This window comes from Pollachius pollachius (genome assembly GCF_949987615.1).
Source record: "Pollachius pollachius genome assembly, chromosome: 8".
In the NCBI taxonomy this organism is placed as follows: Eukaryota; Metazoa; Chordata; class Actinopteri; order Gadiformes; family Gadidae; genus Pollachius; species Pollachius pollachius.
In genome coordinates, this window is record NC_136941.1 from 20,532,299 (window position 1) to 20,550,061 (window position 17,763).

Here is a 17,763-nt window from a genome sequence, read left to right on the forward strand (position 1 = left end):
AGAACAGCCTGAACTCCCTGTGAACCCCCAAGAGCAGTGTTATGGTTAGCTCGGGTTTGGCTAAACTCGGGGAGACTTTTCAGAATCCTCCAGTTTGATAAGGAAACAAAATGTCCGGCAGTCTCTACTACTAGTCGCTACTACGCTACTATTTGGTCACTGCATGAAAAAGTTTGTGTGGATTTCTGCTGATGAAAAAAGAAGACTGTGTATTGACACCCCCTCTGTTCCCTGTGCCCCTCCAGTGCCGGTGTGAGGCGGGCTTCCAGCTGAAGCGTGATGGCAAGACGTGCGTGGACGTGGACGAGTGCACCACCAGCTACCCGTGCACACAGCGCTGCATCAACACGCACGGCAGCTTCCACTGCCTCTGCGTGGATGGCTTCGAGCTCAGCCCCATCGACCCCACCATCTGCAAGTCCACCTCCGGTATGCCCTGACCTCAGACCTCCAGCTCGTTGGACCACTGGATGGGTTTCAGCTGTTTCTGCTGATCGATGCAGCACTGAGTGCCACCAGCTCAAATGTTTGATATCTTTTTCCCCGTATACAGAGAAGGAGCCCTACCTCATATTCGCCAACCGGTATTACTTACGAAAATTGAATCTGGACGGCTCCAATTACACCCTCATCAAACAGGTAGCGTTGCAGTTAGACCGTAGAACCACCACGTCACACATGTGATCAGCGGGGTAGTTAACCCGGTCCTCCTCTCCTGTCCTTGTCTCCTCCAGGGCCTGAACAACGCGGTGGCGCTGGACTTCCACTATGCCGAGCAGATGATCTACTGGACGGATGTCACCACGCAGGGCAGCATGATCCGCCGCATGCGCATGAACGGCAGCAACGTGGAGGTCAGTGAGACCCCAGGGACTGTGGACTGGAAATCAATACTGGGGCCTTATCCACCTAGCGGCACTCTTGGATCTAAAAGCTAGCTGGGCGGGGAAACTGAATGCGGGTTTGAGTCGATGTGTCCCAGATAAACCGTTAAGATATAAAGAGGAAGAAAATGATACAATGGTTGGTTATTTTAGCTTGGTGTGGGATACCTTTTTTGATAATCCTAATAGTTTATTGATATATTATAGATATAAATTATGATTTTACGTCATGCTACTTCATAGAATCGACTCATGGCAATCAACATGTTCCAACGTTGATCGTCTTATTATGAATTAAACAGTCAGATCTAGTTCATACTGTGATGTCTTCTTCCTATTCAATACACTGGCCATATTATAGACGAATAAGAATCAACAAGATCATTCATCAGGCGCTCTCTGATTGGACGTGAGCTCACTCCGCCTCTATAACGATTGGCAGGTTCTGCACCGGACGTCCCTCAGCAACCCGGACGGCCTGGCAGTGGACTGGGTGGGCGGGAACCTGTACTGGTGCGACAAGGGGCGGGACACCATCGAGGTGTCCAAGCTGAACGGGGCGTACCGCACGGTGCTGGTGAACAGCGGGCTGCGGGAGCCGCGCGCCGTGGCCGTGGACGTGCGCTACGGGTGAGTGAGGGGAAACCCCGGGGTTTGGGTTGTGTGACTCCCAGCTGAAGGTTATGGGGTTGGAGCCCCGATGTCCGCAGCCCCTCTAGTGGCACCCTTGAGCAAGACGGCGTGCCTCAACGTTATTTTTAATGACTAAATAAAATGAGGAAAGGACACGTGCTAAATAACTGAATTGGATTCTAAGTTATGTTATGTGTTTGACCAACTGAATACTACCAGCTGATCCTGACCAGCCCTGCGTGGTTGACTCCGCCGTCAGTGTTTGAATGTGTGCATGAATGGGTGAATGGCATAATGTAAAGAGCTTTGAGTGGCCACTGGTTAGAGAAGCACTATGTAAATGCGATCCATTTACCATTTATGTTGTGTCCTGGCGGCCAGCTACCTGTACTGGTCTGACTGGGGGGACATCCCTCACATCGGGAGGATCGGGATGGATGGGAGCAACCGGAGCGTGATCGTGGAGGACAAGATCACCTGGCCCAACGGCCTCACGCTGGACTTCGTCAACGACCGTATCTACTGGGCCGACGCCCGCGAGGACTACATCGAGTTCGCCAGTCTGGATGGAACCAACAGACACACGGGTGAGTGCCCGGGGAGTGTCCGGAACGGGGAATGGCAGTTGAGTTGCTGGACAAGATGTTGTAACTGACATTTCAGCAGGTACCATGAATCATTCATGACGATTGTCACGTAGCAGAGGAATGCAGGACAGAGCGAGGGGTTCCCTATAGAGATTTCCCGCATGCGCTAAACACTCGCTAAGCACATGAGTGCTCCCCCAACACACACACACACACACACTAGTGTTCCCCCTGTGTGTGTTAAGAGGGCGCTCTTAGCTGCTAGGGAGCTAACATGGCAGGCGGGGCAATGTCTTTCGCTGTGGGAGTATTAGGGAGTCTGGAACCAAGCTCACACAATAAGAAGGCTGATGGAGAATAGTGTGGGATCAGGGACGCTGTTGTAGTGCATGAACAATGCATTCAAAAGAGCTTGCATGCTCTGGCACAATGTGTGATATTTAGATGCATTTGACTGAATGTCAAATCTATTGCCATTATCACATCCTGTTCATTTCAACAACTCGATTCACAGTCTTTTCCAAGGAGCCATGGTGACGTTTAGACTAGTGACTCAATATATTGTGATAAAACACACTGCACTATGGTCTGAGATTTCCATGAGCTCTTCTGACTTGAGCCTCACTGCAGTGCATGAGGCTCCTCCCCCTTCCCCCCCCCGTGGGTCTGCCCATCCATCAAGAGTTCAACTGGGGGGTCGAAGGTCAGACAGATCACCCCATCATAGCGATAAGCAGTCCCGTGGCTGATGTTGACACAAGTGCTGTCGCTGTACGTCTGTCTGTGTGTTTGCCTGCGACATGCGTAACCATATTTGATCTATATTTTAGATGGCCCTGCAGTGTTTTACAACATACGGCGGCCGTACGGCGTGTTTCCGTGACGGCGCGCACACACCCAGAGAGCAAACATCAGGAGTGAACACAGCTGGGGAAGCCCCTGATTGCAGCGTTAAGCCTTGTGAAGCGTGCGTTAAGCGTACATGAGTTCCACCACCACGTATATACAGCCGGGCCGCAGTAGTTGGTATAGGGGTTCAAAAGGCTTCACTACAACACACATCACCTGATTAAGCTGATGAGACATCAATCAATCTGACCTGCTTCAAATGAGAAATAGTTTGGGCTAATCAGGGATTAATACATCTTTCAGTGTGGCATATTGACAGGGTCGAGGGGACAGAGTAGTGGTAACAGTAACATTCACACACCGACGGCGGTGTCGACCACACGCGGTGACAGCCAGCTGGTCGGGAGCCTTCAGGGTGAGGTGTCTCGCTCAGGGACACCTCGACCCTCCACATATAACAGCCAACCGGCTCTACCTCCTGAGCCACACGCCGCCCCAAATGGACGAGTAACTAATAACTAAGAGTGTGTGGTTGTGTCCGTGCCTCTGCAGTTCTGACCCAGGACATCCCGCACATTTTTGCCATGACTCTGTTTGAGGAGTACATCTACTGGACCGACTGGGAGACCAAGTCGATCAACAGAGCCCACAAGACCCTGGGCACCAACAAGACCACCCTGATCAGCATCCTGCATCGGCCCATGGACGTGCACATCTACCACCCCTACCGCCAGCCCCAGGGTGAGGGCGCAGCGTCACATGCCACTAGCTCGTACAGTTAAAGCTCAGTCCTTACCGCAGCAACCCGGGTTCCAATCCTGCCCGTGGTCCTTTGCTGCATGTCCTCCCCTCTCTCCCCCATACCTTCCATCTATCTCATTCTATAATAAAACGTATAAATGCCCAAAATATCATATGTATAGATGTGTAGACTGTCCTAATATTGCCTTTTTGCTGTAATGATGGTGTTCTAAATCCTAACATAACCTGTCCATCATAGAATAATCTATTTAATAGAGGTTTCCTTCTTCCTATGATTCCATTTAAAATTGCATTTTCAGTTTCCCTAGATAAAGTCAAAGGTAGTTACTCTGGACTTTCTTTTACATTAAAAAAATCGCTCTGGTCCAATGCTAAACTATTTAACCAAAAGGGTTGACATCTTCCCTCTCTCCCATTCCTCGTGTCCACAGTGCTCGATCACCCTTGCCAGACAGACAACGGGGGCTGCAGCAACCTCTGCTTGCTCTCCCCTGGAGAAGGATACAAGTGTGCCTGCCCCACCAACTTCTACCTGGCCAAGGACCGGCACACCTGCATGTCCAACTGTACGGCAAGCCAGGTAAGACGGGATGACAACAGAATAACTTTGTACTCACTGTGGAATACCCTCTTAGATAGATCCGCCGCCATAGATCATAGGTTCATCTCTCGATAGGTCTGGTTCATCTCTCCCCCAATAGATTTGGTCCATCTCTCCCTATATAAATCTGGTTCATCTCTCCATAGATCTGGTTTACCTCTTCCTCCATAGATCTGGTTCATCTCTCCATAGATCTGGTTCACCTCTCCCTCCATAGATCTGGTTCACCTCTCCCTCCATAGATCTGGTTCATCTATCCATAGATCTGGTTCATCTCTCCATAGATCTGGTTCACCTCTCCCTCCATAGATCTGGTTCGTCTCTCCATAGATCTGGTTCATCTCACCATAGATCAGTTTAATCTCTCCCTCCATAGATCTGGTTCATCTCTCCATAGATCTGGTTCATCTCTCCCTCCATAGATCAGTTTAATCTCTCCCTCCATAGATTTGGTTCACCTCTCCCTACATAGATCAGGTTCACCTCTCCCTCCATAGATCTGGTTCACCTCTCCCTCCATAGATCTGGTTTATCTCTCCCTTCATAGATCTGGTTCACCTCTCCCACCATAGATCAGTTTAACCTCTCCCTCCATATATCTGGTTTATCTCCCCTTTCTTTCTGTCCTCAGTTTGTCTGCAAGAATGACAAGTGCATCCCCTTCTGGTGGAAATGTGACACGGAGGACGACTGTGGAGACCGCTCAGATGAACCTTCTGACTGCTGTAAGTGTCTGTCTGTCTGTCTGTCTGTCTGTCTGTCTGTCTGTCTGTCCATCCTTCAATGTCACATTAACCATGTTCTATATCATGACCTTATTAAGTGTGACCTGTTCCTCTCTGCAGCTGAGTTTAAGTGCAGGCCGGGTCAGTTCCAGTGCGGGACGAGCATCTGCACCAACCCTGCCTACATCTGTGACGGAGACAACGACTGCCAGGACAACTCTGACGAAGCTAACTGCGGTACCTTTCAATGTCTTTCATTGGCTCTTGATTATCATTCTCAATGTTCCGCTTGTATTACTTTGCAATGTTGACGTCATATTATGGTCAGGTTAAGATTTGTGTGGGTTGATAAGAGACAACAATAGCATCTGACTGCAAGATTCCCTAAACCTGACCTGAACCATTGATCGTGATCTCATGTCAAAAACAAGGCACAGCACCAAAATATATAATATAGCTTAGAATCATGAAAAGGGGACACTTCTATTGTATCACAAAGTGTTGTAATAGAAGAGTCTGATGGGTGGGGTTGTTCTCTAAAGACAGGAATGTGTGGTTTATGATAGGAGGCACAGTGGGACACAGAGCTAGAACTACACAAGGGAAGGTCAGAATGTGACCTAGTGAACTAAAGAGTCACCATGGGACTGGTGCTCAGAGAGAGAGCAAAACTTGTTCCAAGGGTCTTTCAGTGAACAATAAAGGTGTGATCACATTAAAAACGAGCCTATTAATTGTGTTTAATTATTCCACACCATGTGATAATTGTGTGTGTGTTTGTGCGTGTGTGTGCGTGTGTCCTTATGCATGTGTGTGTGCTGCAGACATCCATGTGTGTCTGCCCAGTCAGTTCAAGTGTTCCCACCCCAGCCGCTGCATCCCGGGTATCTTCCGCTGCAACGGCCAAGACAACTGTGGCGAGGGGGAGGACGAGAAGGACTGTCGTGAGTACACACTCCCTCCTCCGTGTCGCTCTATCCGTTGTTCTCATATTCCTTCACTAGTACACAACTGTTTATGATGGCTGAGGAAAAAAGGATGTGTAAAGAAGGAACTTCCTTTACAAAAGGTTGTCTTACTAAGTGAAAGTAGAGCGCCTTAGTAGTAGAACTCTGTGCTTAAAGTTGAAATAAGCTTGAAATATCATTCCAGAGCCAGACATTCTGGGCTCAAGCTGTTCTCATGATAATACATAATTTGATAACGTAATAAGCATGAATTTACCTCATTCAATAACCTAAATAAGAATGATAACAAATAATTAAATGATCTGTAATATGATAATAAATAATTTATTAATGTTATTAAGCATGAGAATAAATTGTTAAATAATGTAAATAATCAGGTTAATACATCATAAGATGCTTCCCCTCGTCATGTCATCCAGTAACCCCCAGTGCTCACACATTTTAGCATTTTTGTTCTGTGTATTTTTATTGTATTGTATCTTATCCTGTGTTTTCCACTGCTGTTTGGCTGTAACAAAGGAATGTCCCCTCTGGGGGATTAATAAATGATCTACCTGTCTATCTAGCCGAGGTGACCTGCGCCCCTGCCCAGTTCCAATGTGCCATCACCAAGCGCTGCATCCCGCGGGTCTGGGTCTGCGACCGCGACAACGACTGCGTCGACGGCTCCGACGAACCCGCCAACTGCAGTAAGGCCTCTTTCTTCTCCTTCATCATCATCACTTTCATCTCACAACTGAAGAATGTTGTTGGGGCAGCAGTAGCTCAGGAGGTAGAGTGGGTTGACTGGTAAACGGAAGGTTGCTGGTTCGATCCCCTGCTCCCCCTAGCTCATCCTCCTAGTGTCAAGGTGTCCCTGATAAAGCCGCCTCACCCTGACTGCCTCTGACAAGCAGGCTGTCGCCCTGCGTGGTTGACTCCGCCGTGATGTTGTGAACGAATGGTTGTCAGTAGTTTTGGATGAAAAACAGCAAAATACCCTAAATATAAATGAATCACATGGTTCACACAGTTCACTGACTGATAGGTCAACGGCTAGTCGACGGCTAGCATGACTTAACTTTTTTATTCCATAGCATTTTGTTGTGTAAAAGGCTTAGTTTTACATGACTGCATTTCCTGCTTTGTATGCCTTCAGCGGGCCCTTCTCCGTGGTCATGGTCTGTTCATGTCCAGAGATCCCTTGTGTTAATGAATAATGCGAGTGTTTCCCCTGCAGCCCAGATGACATGCGGCGTGGACGAGTTCCGCTGTAAGGACTCAGGCCGCTGCATCCCGGCGCGCTGGAAGTGTGACGGTGAAGACGACTGCGGTGACTCGTCGGACGAGCCCAAGGAAGAGTGTGGTGAGGACCTCTTAGTCCAGGAACACAACAACACATACAACACTACAACATCCATGCAAAGACGACAACACATAAACTCACATGACAACACAATTATTCATGGCCTTTTTCTTTATGTATGTTTTCCCGTGTAGCTGAGCGGACGTGCGAGCCATATCAGTTCCGCTGCAAGAACAACCGCTGTGTGCCCGGCCGCTGGCAGTGTGACTACGACAACGACTGTGGAGACAACTCTGATGAAGACGAGTGCGGTAGGACGCCGCTCATCTCACTCTCGGCCTCACCTGGAGGGTGTACACTACTCCATGGTGTACATCTTACACACAACCACACCATAGTCATCACTAACGCAGCTCTACCATGTTCCATGTAAAACTCATGGTCCCGTTCCTGTCTGTTCTCACTGAGCATATTTCCATTAACATTACATGAACATCACCTCTGGTGACCTCTTGTGCATCTCCACTCATCTGATGTTTGTTTCATTTCATACTGTCCTGTTGGTGTGACCCAGAGGTAGGTCTCTCCACCATTCGTACGTGTGCGTGCTACCTAGCCTGCCCCTTGTCTGTCATCCTGACCCTAGTGTTGTGCTGTGTCTGTGTCCTGTCTGTATTGGCTAAACCCATGACAGCCCCTTGTTACCCCTACTAGGAGGTGAAACGGATCTGGGAAGAAACATTTTAAACAAAACTATTGTGGTGTTCTCTTTAACCACTAGATGGCACCACATTTGAGTGTACAACAAAGGCTAATATTGCATTTAGAAAATCCAATTCAATAGAAAGATACATGGGTTTACTTGGTAGTAAACAATGTTAATTATAATGAACTACCTGAAGCTCCATTTCCCTCTCATTAGACCCCTGCTGTGACCTAAATTGAACTCCTTTCCCGCCCTGTGTGGTGTAAACTGATGGACGTTACGTTTGATGGACTCTCCTGTTGTGGTGACAGTCCGGTCTCAAACCCTTCCTCTGGTCGGTTTGTTCATGTCTGATCCTCAGTGCCACGCCAGTGCTCTGAGAGCGAGTTCGCCTGCACCAACGGCCGCTGTATCGCCGGGCGCTGGAAGTGTGACGGAGACCACGACTGTGCTGACGGGTCTGATGAGGTGAGTGCCAAACCGCCGTTGACGCCGAACCTTTGTTTCCCTTGGTTATTATAACGTAATACTGACCACTGCCTGTGTCCCCCCCCCCCCCCCCCCCCCCAAGAATGGCTGTGACCGGAAGTGTGATCAGGACCAGTTCCAGTGTAAGAACGGCCACTGCATCCCCATCCGCTGGCGCTGCGACGCCGACGCCGACTGCCTGGACGGCAGCGACGAGGAGAAGTGTGGCTCTGCTGGTGAGTCAGTCAGTCAGTCAATTTTAAAAATACATATTTTCACGTTAAAAAACAAAATGTTTTCCCTATTGAGTTGTTATTGTGTAACATAGCCGGCTGGAACAAAGAGCCTGGGATTGAAGTGGTGTCCTGGTGTCCCTGTGTCGTCTAGCTGGGAGACACTGCCCCCTGGATGAGTTCCAGTGTAACAACACACTGTGCAAACCGCAGGCCTGGAAGTGTGACGGGGAGGATGACTGTGGAGACAACTCTGACGAGAACCCAGACGAGTGCAGTAAGAACAACCACTGCTGTTACCACCGTTATTACTACTGCTGTTACTACTGCCGTTACTACTTTTCCTCAGACAGCCTCCTCTATGCTTTCTTCACTAAATCCTCTAGGCCTCCTTCACTAAGCGTCCTCTATGCTTCCTAGAGTCAGTGTCCTCTATGCTTCCTAGAGTCAGTGTCCTCTATGCCTCCTTCACTAAGCCACCTCTATGCTTCCTAGAGTCAGTGTCCTCTATGCTTCCTTCGGTCACCTCCTCGTCTCCTCTCCTAGGGCGGTTCCAGTGCCCTCCCACCAGGGTCTTCCGCTGTCAGAACGACCGGGTGTGCCTTCAGTTGTCCAAGAGGTGCGACACCGTGAACCACTGTGGTGACAACTCGGACGAGCTATACTGCGGTGAGTTGAAAATTACATTTTGTACATTCGCTATTTGATAGACAATGCAAATACTTGGGTAGATGTTTATTTGAGAGGCATTTTCCATATTTGTTGAAATTCTCGCTGCATCCTGACAGTAATCAATAATAGAAAAAATATATAATAATGGGGTATCAATGGCTATCTACCAACCCTAGCTATCTGTGAACACTGACCGTGCACTCATTGCCCATCACCGGAGTCTCCCATAAGGCTAGTCAGACCTATTGCTGATGCTAGCGATCTAGTCAAGTGTTTTGACATTCATAAACTCTGACTGCATTCTACATATTGCATACTCCTTAGAATTTGTCAATAGCAACAGATTCCACATATTCATTGAGAATGAGAGTGCTACCTCTACCCTTGGCAGTGTTAATGCCATGTCAATGCCACTAGTGCTCTTTATTTATGTGTGTGTGTGTGTGTGTGTGTGTGTGTGTATGTGCGTGTTGACAGATGTGATTCCAGCCGTGCCCAGCTGTGACAAAGACCAGTTCCAGTGCGCCAACGGGAAGTGCATCAGCTCCACGCTGATCTGCAACTACTTCAACGATTGCGAGGACTACGGCTCGGACGAGATCAACTGCAAGACAGGTAAGCCTAGCTCAGTTTCTCTGTTTCTGTGACCTGGTGTTAGCATCAGGTTAGCCTAGCTCAGTTTCTCTGTTTCTGTGACCTGGTGTTAGCTTCAGGCTAGCTCAGCTCCAGTCCTTAGAAGCTGCTGACATCTACGCATGTTGTGTGACTCACAATTCAATTCAATTAAAAAAAGGCCTTATTGGCCTGAGAAACAAACATTTACATTGCCAAAGTGGGTGAAAAATAATGTGGGAAAAATGGAAAATGTTAATTACAAAATATATATACATCGCAGATATATTATTAAAAACGAATATATAAAAAGTAAAATGTGGGATATTATAAAAAATCCAGCATCTCCGATAAACAGGTAAATTCAAGATACAATGTAAATACACAGTATTCACTCACTCTGTCTCTCTGTGCAGACACCAAGGTGAATGACTGCAGGAGCAACAGGACCCAGTGCGGGGATGGCGACGAGGCCCACTGCGTCACCAACGGCACAGACTCCTTCTGCTCCTGCAAGCCTGGCTTCCAGAAGACCGGACACCGCACCTGTGGAGGTAGGGACCCCAGGCTAGAACCCAAACCGGTTCACCCAAGTCTCCTGCTTTTATGTCCTGGTCCGGTCTACGTTTTAAGTTATATTTTGGTGCCTTGGTGCAGTAAGACAATGGATGAGAAGAATAATGACAGTGAAACACATGCTTTTAAATCAGAACATACATAACCTTTTCCCTACAAGGAGTTTTGAAAGTTTGAGGGTTTTTTTTCCTGACCTCCTGCTTAATCAAGGATAAATCATGAAATGATGGGAATGAAATGTCATGAAAGAAAAGTTATGGGGAATACACTGCAGTTGTGTAATGTTTGTGAAATGTGGTAATGTATTATCAATGGTCTGTGGGCACTGTGCAGTAAATCTGTTTTAGATTGTGTAGAGAATTGCTCCTGACAGCAGAACCCCTCGTGGATCCTCTCCCCAGCTTCTCACTGTGATACTTTCTGCTTGTATAGTCAAAACATTATTGTTGCATAAGCAAATTGCCGGAGAATATCTGTAGCTTGTGATAGCATCAAGCTAAACACATATACTGTATGTGAGAACAATATCTGTCTAAAGCAGCATAGTGTGCTAACATAGTAACAGCATAGTGTGTCCCTCTCTGGTTCTCAGATAAGAATGAGTGTCTGCAGTTTGGTGCCTGCTCCCACATGTGCAACAACACCAAGGGCTCGCACATGTGCAGCTGCCACAAGTACTTCACCAAGATCCACGACACCTGCAAGGCTGACAGTAAGAACCCCCTGAAACGAAACCTTCAGACCAGATACTGGAGCAGCATTGATGTTTAAATTGGTCTAAATATTTAGCAGGAAAGGGTAGTGGTGACTCCCTGACCCCTAACCACTCCTAAAGAACTCTGTATCTGAATTCACGGTATGCTGATTTGTATACAAGCTAAAATATCAAAAAATCGAAATATATACAAGAAATTACTAAATAGTTGACACACTTCATTTTTACTTTTATATAAACAGAACAAAAGACGGCAACAACAATATATATACAACAGTACATAACGATCTAACACATAGTGGATCACCTATTCATTCGCCAAGATTTCTCACTGCTGGGTACGCATGTTATTTCACTGCAGAGCAAGTCACATCTTATGATGACACAAAGACAGACCATTTTCCCAGTACCTCAAGCATTTTTCAGTCTTTAGATTTAGTGAGCAGGTAATTTTCTCCGTACATTGAAGGTTAGTAACAAAATGTTGACGTTTTTTAAAAGACTTCTTCCTCTGTGGAGCACTATGAGTTTATTGTGGGAAAACCGCTTTATAAACCCACTGTAGTGAGTCCTGCGCTAAAGTCCCCCTGTGTTCCCGTCCTCCAGGTATGAACAGCAGCCGGCAGATTCTGTACATCGCCGTCGACAACGAGATCCGCAGCCTGGACCCCAGTGTGCCCAACTGGCGCTACGAGCTGACCTTCCAGGGCGATGCCAGCGTGCGCATCGACGCCATGGACCTGCACGTCAAGACCAACCGCATCTTCTGGACCAACTGGCACCGGGGTCAGATCTCCTCCTACGAGCTGCCGGGCCCGCCCACCTCCCCCTCCTCAGGCTCCTCCCCCAACTCCCACCGCAACCGGCGGCAGAGCGAGGGACGGGTGTCCAACCTGCAGGTGAGCCTCCGTCTTAAAGGGGTGATAGCAGGCTCTTTGGAGCCTTCCCTTTGCTTGAGACTGTTATATGACGTGTGTACACATGTTTTACATCTGCTAAGCCAGAAAAATCTAAGTCCGAGCCAGGGGGAGTATTCTAGCCCACCGAGAACGCCCCTCAAAAAGTGTGTTAAACAGCTCAAACTTTACTGCCGTAACTGTGACGACAGAATGTGCACTTGGAGGGGCTGAAGTGCAGAAGCCCGCTTTGCGAGTGCGCAAGGCGTTCAACCAATCGCAACCGTGTGGGTGTGCTGACCAATCACAACAGACTGGGTTACTTGGGAGGGGGGGCCTTTAAGCTTTTCAATCTGTGCTTTAAATTCAGATACAATGCATAACTTCACACCTGGGGGCGCTAATTTGGTGTTAATATTGAACATGAGCAAAATGAAGGGAGTGATGGAGGAATGAAGTGGAGCACTACAAGGACCGCTGGGCTTAAATTATACAACGGCCTGCTAATCAATTCGATTACGCAGTTGAACATTTTATAGAATCATAATACCTGTGGTGTAAGACCAACCGCATGGGAGCAACACATTAACACATTAACACACCACACCGTGACACACAAACACACAAAAAACCAACGCACCAAACTGAGCTTGCTTTTGGGTTGCATTGCGTGACCTTCAGATCCCAGAGCTGAAGATGCCTCGGGGGATAGCAGTGGACTGGGTGGCCGGGAACCTCTACTGGACCGACTCCGGCCGCGACGTCATCGAGGTGGCTCAGATGTCCGGACAGAACTGCAAGACCCTCATCTCCGGCATGATCGATGAGCCGTACGCCATCGTGGTGGACCCACAGAGAGGGTAGGACTGTGTGGGGGGCTGGGGCTGGGGGTGGGTGGGTGTGTGTGAGTGTGTGTGGGAGTGTGTGGATCTATATGTGGGGATGGGTGGGTGTGACATTTTGCGTTTGCCCTTTTACCATGCATTTACTATTTACCCAATACTCATAGTATTTGTTTTTTCATGAGTATATTTCTGAGTATTTTTTAGTTTACATTAATATCCCTTTTGTAACGATGGTCCTGTAATTCTGCTATCTCTGGTCTGTGATTAATGCAGTGAATCTTCTGTGTGGTTACGATTAGTGTGTCTCCATTTATTGACACCTTGGTGTGTGTGTGTGTGTGTGTGTGTGTGTGGCCCTTCAGGACCATGTACTGGGCAGACTGGGGGAATCACCCTAAGATCGAGACGGCAGCCATGGACGGCACCCTGAGGCAGACGCTGGTGCACGAGAACATACAGTGGCCCACGGGTAAGCACCACCTTCAGGACCGCAGTCCCCGGGACTACAGGCCTGGGCTGTGTGTGGTCTGAGTGCTGTGTGTGGTCCAAGTGCTGTGTGTGGTCCAAGTGTTGTGTGCTGTCTAAGTGTTGTGTGTTGGACTCTGCAGGTTTGGCCGTGGACTACTTCAACGAGCGGCTGTACTGGGCCGACGCCAAGCTGTCAGTCATCGGTAGCGTCCGTTTGGATGGATCGGACCCTGTCATTGCCGCCTCGGGCATCAAGAACAGTTGAGTTTAAAGCCCGTTAAAACCATCTCTGAATCTACCCACACAAATTTACTCATTCAACCTATATTTAAAAAATAACCTAAAAAATAAAAATAAAATAACATTGAGGAGAAACCCTAATTTACTTAAATATGTGAATTCAAATGCTGTTAAAAAGGAAAGAGAATAAACCATTTTGTAATCAAAAACATAAAATAATGAAAACAGTTAAGATTGACAAGAGGCGATTGCAATTACATTTTGCTGGTATCATACCACATCTCAAAATGCCTTTCATTTGTCCTGCCTCTTTCCAGAACTACTCCATCCATTCAGCATTGACATCTTCGAGGACTACATATATGGCGTCACCTACATCAACAACATCGTCTTCCGGGTCAACAAGTTTGGGAAGGGCACCATGGAGAACCTAACCAGAGGCATCAACCACGCAACAGACATAGTGCTTAATCATCGCTACAAACAGCCAGAGAGTAAGTGGATCCACGCTTCCATCTTAAGACATGATGAGGTTAGGCCAAGTCAGCCCTTGAGGAAGGGATTTAGTCACAGTCAGAAGATCAACTACTGAACTTAAACCCACAAGGAGTAGACTTCTTTTATGTCTGGGTGACCTGAACTTTTGCACTTTTGCTATAAGGTTCAAGGCTATATATCTAAGTTATAATATAATAACATTATGTCATGTGTTACTTTAAAATAATTGCTTCCTGTGTGAGACATCTGAAGTGTTGTGGTGTGACAAAGCCAATAACATATGTAGATGATAATAAAGGGTATGATAATGAAACATGTCTTCCTGTGCTTCTCAAACCATAGCCAACAGTATCCTTGTTAACATAGCATAGAGCGTCTCACAAACTGTTCCTCCTAAGTATGCTTCTCTATAACAAACTATTTTCATTTAAATTATTTAACATTATTTTCTCTCTCTGTGTCTCTGTCTCTCTCCCCTCTCTCTCCCTCTCTCTCTCTCTCTCTGTCCCTCTGTCTCTCCTTCTCTCTCTCTCTCTCTGTGTCTCTCTCTCTGTCCCTCTGTCTCTCTCCCTCTCTCTCCCCTCTCTCTCTCTGTCTCTCTCTCTGTGTCCCTCTGTCTCTCTCTCTCTGTCCCTCTGTCTCTCTCTCTCTCTCTCTCTGTCCCTCTGTCTCTCTCTCTCTCTCTCTCTCTCTCTGTCTCTCTCTCTCCCCTCTCTGTCTCTCCCCTCTGTCTCTCTCTCTGTCTCTCTCTCTCTGTCTCTCTGTCTCTGTACCAGTGACCAACCCGTGCGATCGTAAGAAGTGTGAGTGGTTATGTCTGCTGAGCCCCAGCGGGCCCGTGTGCACCTGTCCCAACAACTACGTGGCCGACAACGGTACCTGTGTGGAGAGAGCCCAGCCCACGCAGTCTCCCTTCTGTACGTACTACATACGCCCTCACGCACAATGGCACGCACACACTTATGCACACACACTCATGAATTCATACACATAGAATACATGCCTTACCAGGTGCATTAGGCTTATAAAAATGTATTATTCCTTAAGTCCATCTATGTTGAAATAGTATTATTTTTCAATTTAATGTATTTCAATTTAGATAGTTTGTTTTGGTTTTAATATTTATTGTCATTTTATGAATAACTTGATTGATTATACAGAGACGTTCATTAAGTCGGTGTATTCTATTTTTAACTACTTTAGACTTAATATATACTTAAACACTAAAATAGTAAAAAAAAAAAAACACTAATGAAAGAATGACATACTTACTTGTAAACCAATCAGAAATGCTTGTTGTGTAAGACACCATTCATTAACTGGAGCGTCTTCTTCTGTGCTGTTGTGTCTCACAGCGCCCCCCTCTGGCCCCTGCACCATCCAGTGTCACAACGGTGGCAGTTGCTTCCTCAACGCCCACCAGCAGGCCAAGTGCCGCTGCCAGCCCAGCTACAGAGGAGAGAGGTGTGAGATCAACCAGTGTAGGGACTACTGCAAGAACGGAGGCACCTGCACTGCCTCTCAAGCAGGTAATTCCATATGCCCATTTTCATATTTTAAAATGTTTGTTTCCTTGCACCAACCTAAAATAACAAACTCTTTGTATGGATGAGGTTGCTTGACATTAAATAGCAGTGTGATTCTACACTCTTAGTGTTAACAAATGTTGCTTCCCCTAATTCTTTTCTTATCTTACTGCCTGGTTCTGCTCGTCTGTTTTTTCCCGCCTGGTTCTCTTTATACAACGCTGATGTTTACCTCAACTGTGTTTCTTCCTCTCCCAGGGAACCCGACCTGCAGGTGCCTGCAGGGCTTCACGGGGCCCCACTGCAACCTGCAGACCTGTCAGAACTACTGCACCAACGGGGGCAACTGCTCCGTCAACGTGGGCAACCAGGCCACCTGCAGCTGCCCAGCGGACTACCACGGGGACCAGTGCCAGTACAGTGAGTGGACTCATCGCCACACTGGCTTTAGGACAGAATACAGCAGCAGTTTGTCAGGTGTTGGACACTTGGGATAATAGGCTTTGTTTTAAGGTGATGGAGCTTAAAAGGGGTAAGGGTTAGTGATGTTGTTGGATGTTTTGATGGCTCAAAGTAGGCTCTGACAGTTTCAATACAACTGTACAGCATCATGTTATCAGAGTCAGTCTATATTCATGTACCGCGATGCAAGTTTGGCTTTTAGCGCTGCCTGCTAATGCGATGAATGATCAATAAATACAATCATAGATTGCAATAATTATAGGTCTATGAATGTAGTATTGATGTAGTGCGATGGATGCAATAAGAAGTGTGTTGAAAAACAAAAAAGTTAAGTTTATCACTGATAGCGTATGTAGGGTTAGTAAGACTGTTAGTGTTTGTCATAATGTTAGTTAGTAGTGTTAGGGTTAGTAAAAGGGTTAGAACTCTGCACAGTGTTCTGAACGTACTATAACCCATTGTGTACGAATGACCAGTAGCAGAGGAGAACCCTTGCGTTGCTGAGCTGTGATCTCTGTGGTCCTCAGGCATGTGTGAAGGCTTCTGTGAGAACGGAGGGACGTGCCTCCAAACCTCCAACGGCACCAAGCTGTGCCAGTGCCAGAGCCAGTACCATGGCCACAACTGTGAGCTGGACAAGTGCCAGTACTGTGGGGACGGCAAGTGTCTCACCTCCACCTCGGGAGAGGTGTCCTGCAGGTACACACGCTGAAGTCATGTTGAGGTGTTTGCTGTATGTTAAGCACATGTTCAGTAATTGTTATGTACCCTTCCTCAGACTGAGGAAGGGTTATTCACACTACACGTGTAAATTATTATTTAGACTACACGTTTTAAAATCAACCTTTTTTTTTTTGTCTAATCAATAGCAAAATTTCACAAAGTTGAGTTAATGCACATGCATTTTCAGACAATAAAGACATTCTAATCTTCAAACCTTTATATCCATATGTGTGTCTCTGTGTGTGTAAAGCTGTCCGAATGGCCAGACCCAGCCCAGCTGTTACTCCTGTCTGGATTTCTGCCTCAACGGCCAATGCTCTGTTGACACTCGCTCTCTGCTGCCTCAGTGCAGGTAAAGCCGCTCACACACACATTCACCCGCTCACACACATTCACACACACACACACACACACACACACACACACACACACACACACACACACACACATTCATCTGTGCCAACACACAAACACATAAATCTGTGCCAACACACACACACGCAAACAGACACACACATTCATCTGCTCACACAAAGACACACACACACACACTCGCCTGCTCTCACTTTGGCTCACCGTCTGACAGTATGACTCATGTCTGACTGCATGTTGCCCATGTGACCGTACAGGTGTCCTGTAGGATGGGTCGGCTACAGGTGTCACGTCACAGCAGCCACCATCGACTCCTCTTCCAGTGGAAGTAAGAATATAGGTTTTGATTTTTACCAATGACTTGAATATAAATAATGCAACACCGTTACAAACTCATACAAGGAAAGAAGAAAAAAAGAGAAGAAACAAGCACAGTTTCACAGAAACAGAAAAAGAG

The 17,763-nt window shown here is 47.1% G+C and overlaps 1 protein-coding gene across 1 annotated transcript in view; it reads left to right on the forward strand.

Moving 5' to 3' along the window:
• The window catches only part of LOC307079561 (low-density lipoprotein receptor-related protein 1-like), a 99,375-nt gene that overhangs the window by 77,935 nt on the left and 3,677 nt on the right, over nt 1-17,763 (forward strand). The window contains exons 56-86 of the mRNA XM_079741987.1: nt 246-429; nt 554-639; nt 735-854; nt 1,327-1,514; nt 1,899-2,104; nt 3,506-3,694; nt 4,147-4,295; nt 4,948-5,041; nt 5,162-5,278; nt 5,866-5,985; nt 6,576-6,698; nt 7,229-7,354; nt 7,489-7,605; nt 8,362-8,468; nt 8,572-8,704; nt 8,856-8,978; nt 9,248-9,370; nt 9,851-9,988; nt 10,402-10,539; nt 11,154-11,273; nt 11,883-12,175; nt 12,854-13,032; nt 13,380-13,486; nt 13,626-13,745; nt 14,043-14,219; nt 15,000-15,140; nt 15,579-15,752; nt 16,008-16,169; nt 16,739-16,910; nt 17,185-17,286; nt 17,564-17,634. Coding sequence (XP_079598113.1) covers nt 246-429; nt 554-639; nt 735-854; nt 1,327-1,514; nt 1,899-2,104; nt 3,506-3,694; nt 4,147-4,295; nt 4,948-5,041; nt 5,162-5,278; nt 5,866-5,985; nt 6,576-6,698; nt 7,229-7,354; nt 7,489-7,605; nt 8,362-8,468; nt 8,572-8,704; nt 8,856-8,978; nt 9,248-9,370; nt 9,851-9,988; nt 10,402-10,539; nt 11,154-11,273; nt 11,883-12,175; nt 12,854-13,032; nt 13,380-13,486; nt 13,626-13,745; nt 14,043-14,219; nt 15,000-15,140; nt 15,579-15,752; nt 16,008-16,169; nt 16,739-16,910; nt 17,185-17,286; nt 17,564-17,634 — 4,399 coding nt within the window. The remainder of the gene's footprint in view (nt 1-245; nt 430-553; nt 640-734; nt 855-1,326; nt 1,515-1,898; nt 2,105-3,505; nt 3,695-4,146; nt 4,296-4,947; nt 5,042-5,161; nt 5,279-5,865; nt 5,986-6,575; nt 6,699-7,228; nt 7,355-7,488; nt 7,606-8,361; nt 8,469-8,571; nt 8,705-8,855; nt 8,979-9,247; nt 9,371-9,850; nt 9,989-10,401; nt 10,540-11,153; nt 11,274-11,882; nt 12,176-12,853; nt 13,033-13,379; nt 13,487-13,625; nt 13,746-14,042; nt 14,220-14,999; nt 15,141-15,578; nt 15,753-16,007; nt 16,170-16,738; nt 16,911-17,184; nt 17,287-17,563; nt 17,635-17,763) is intronic.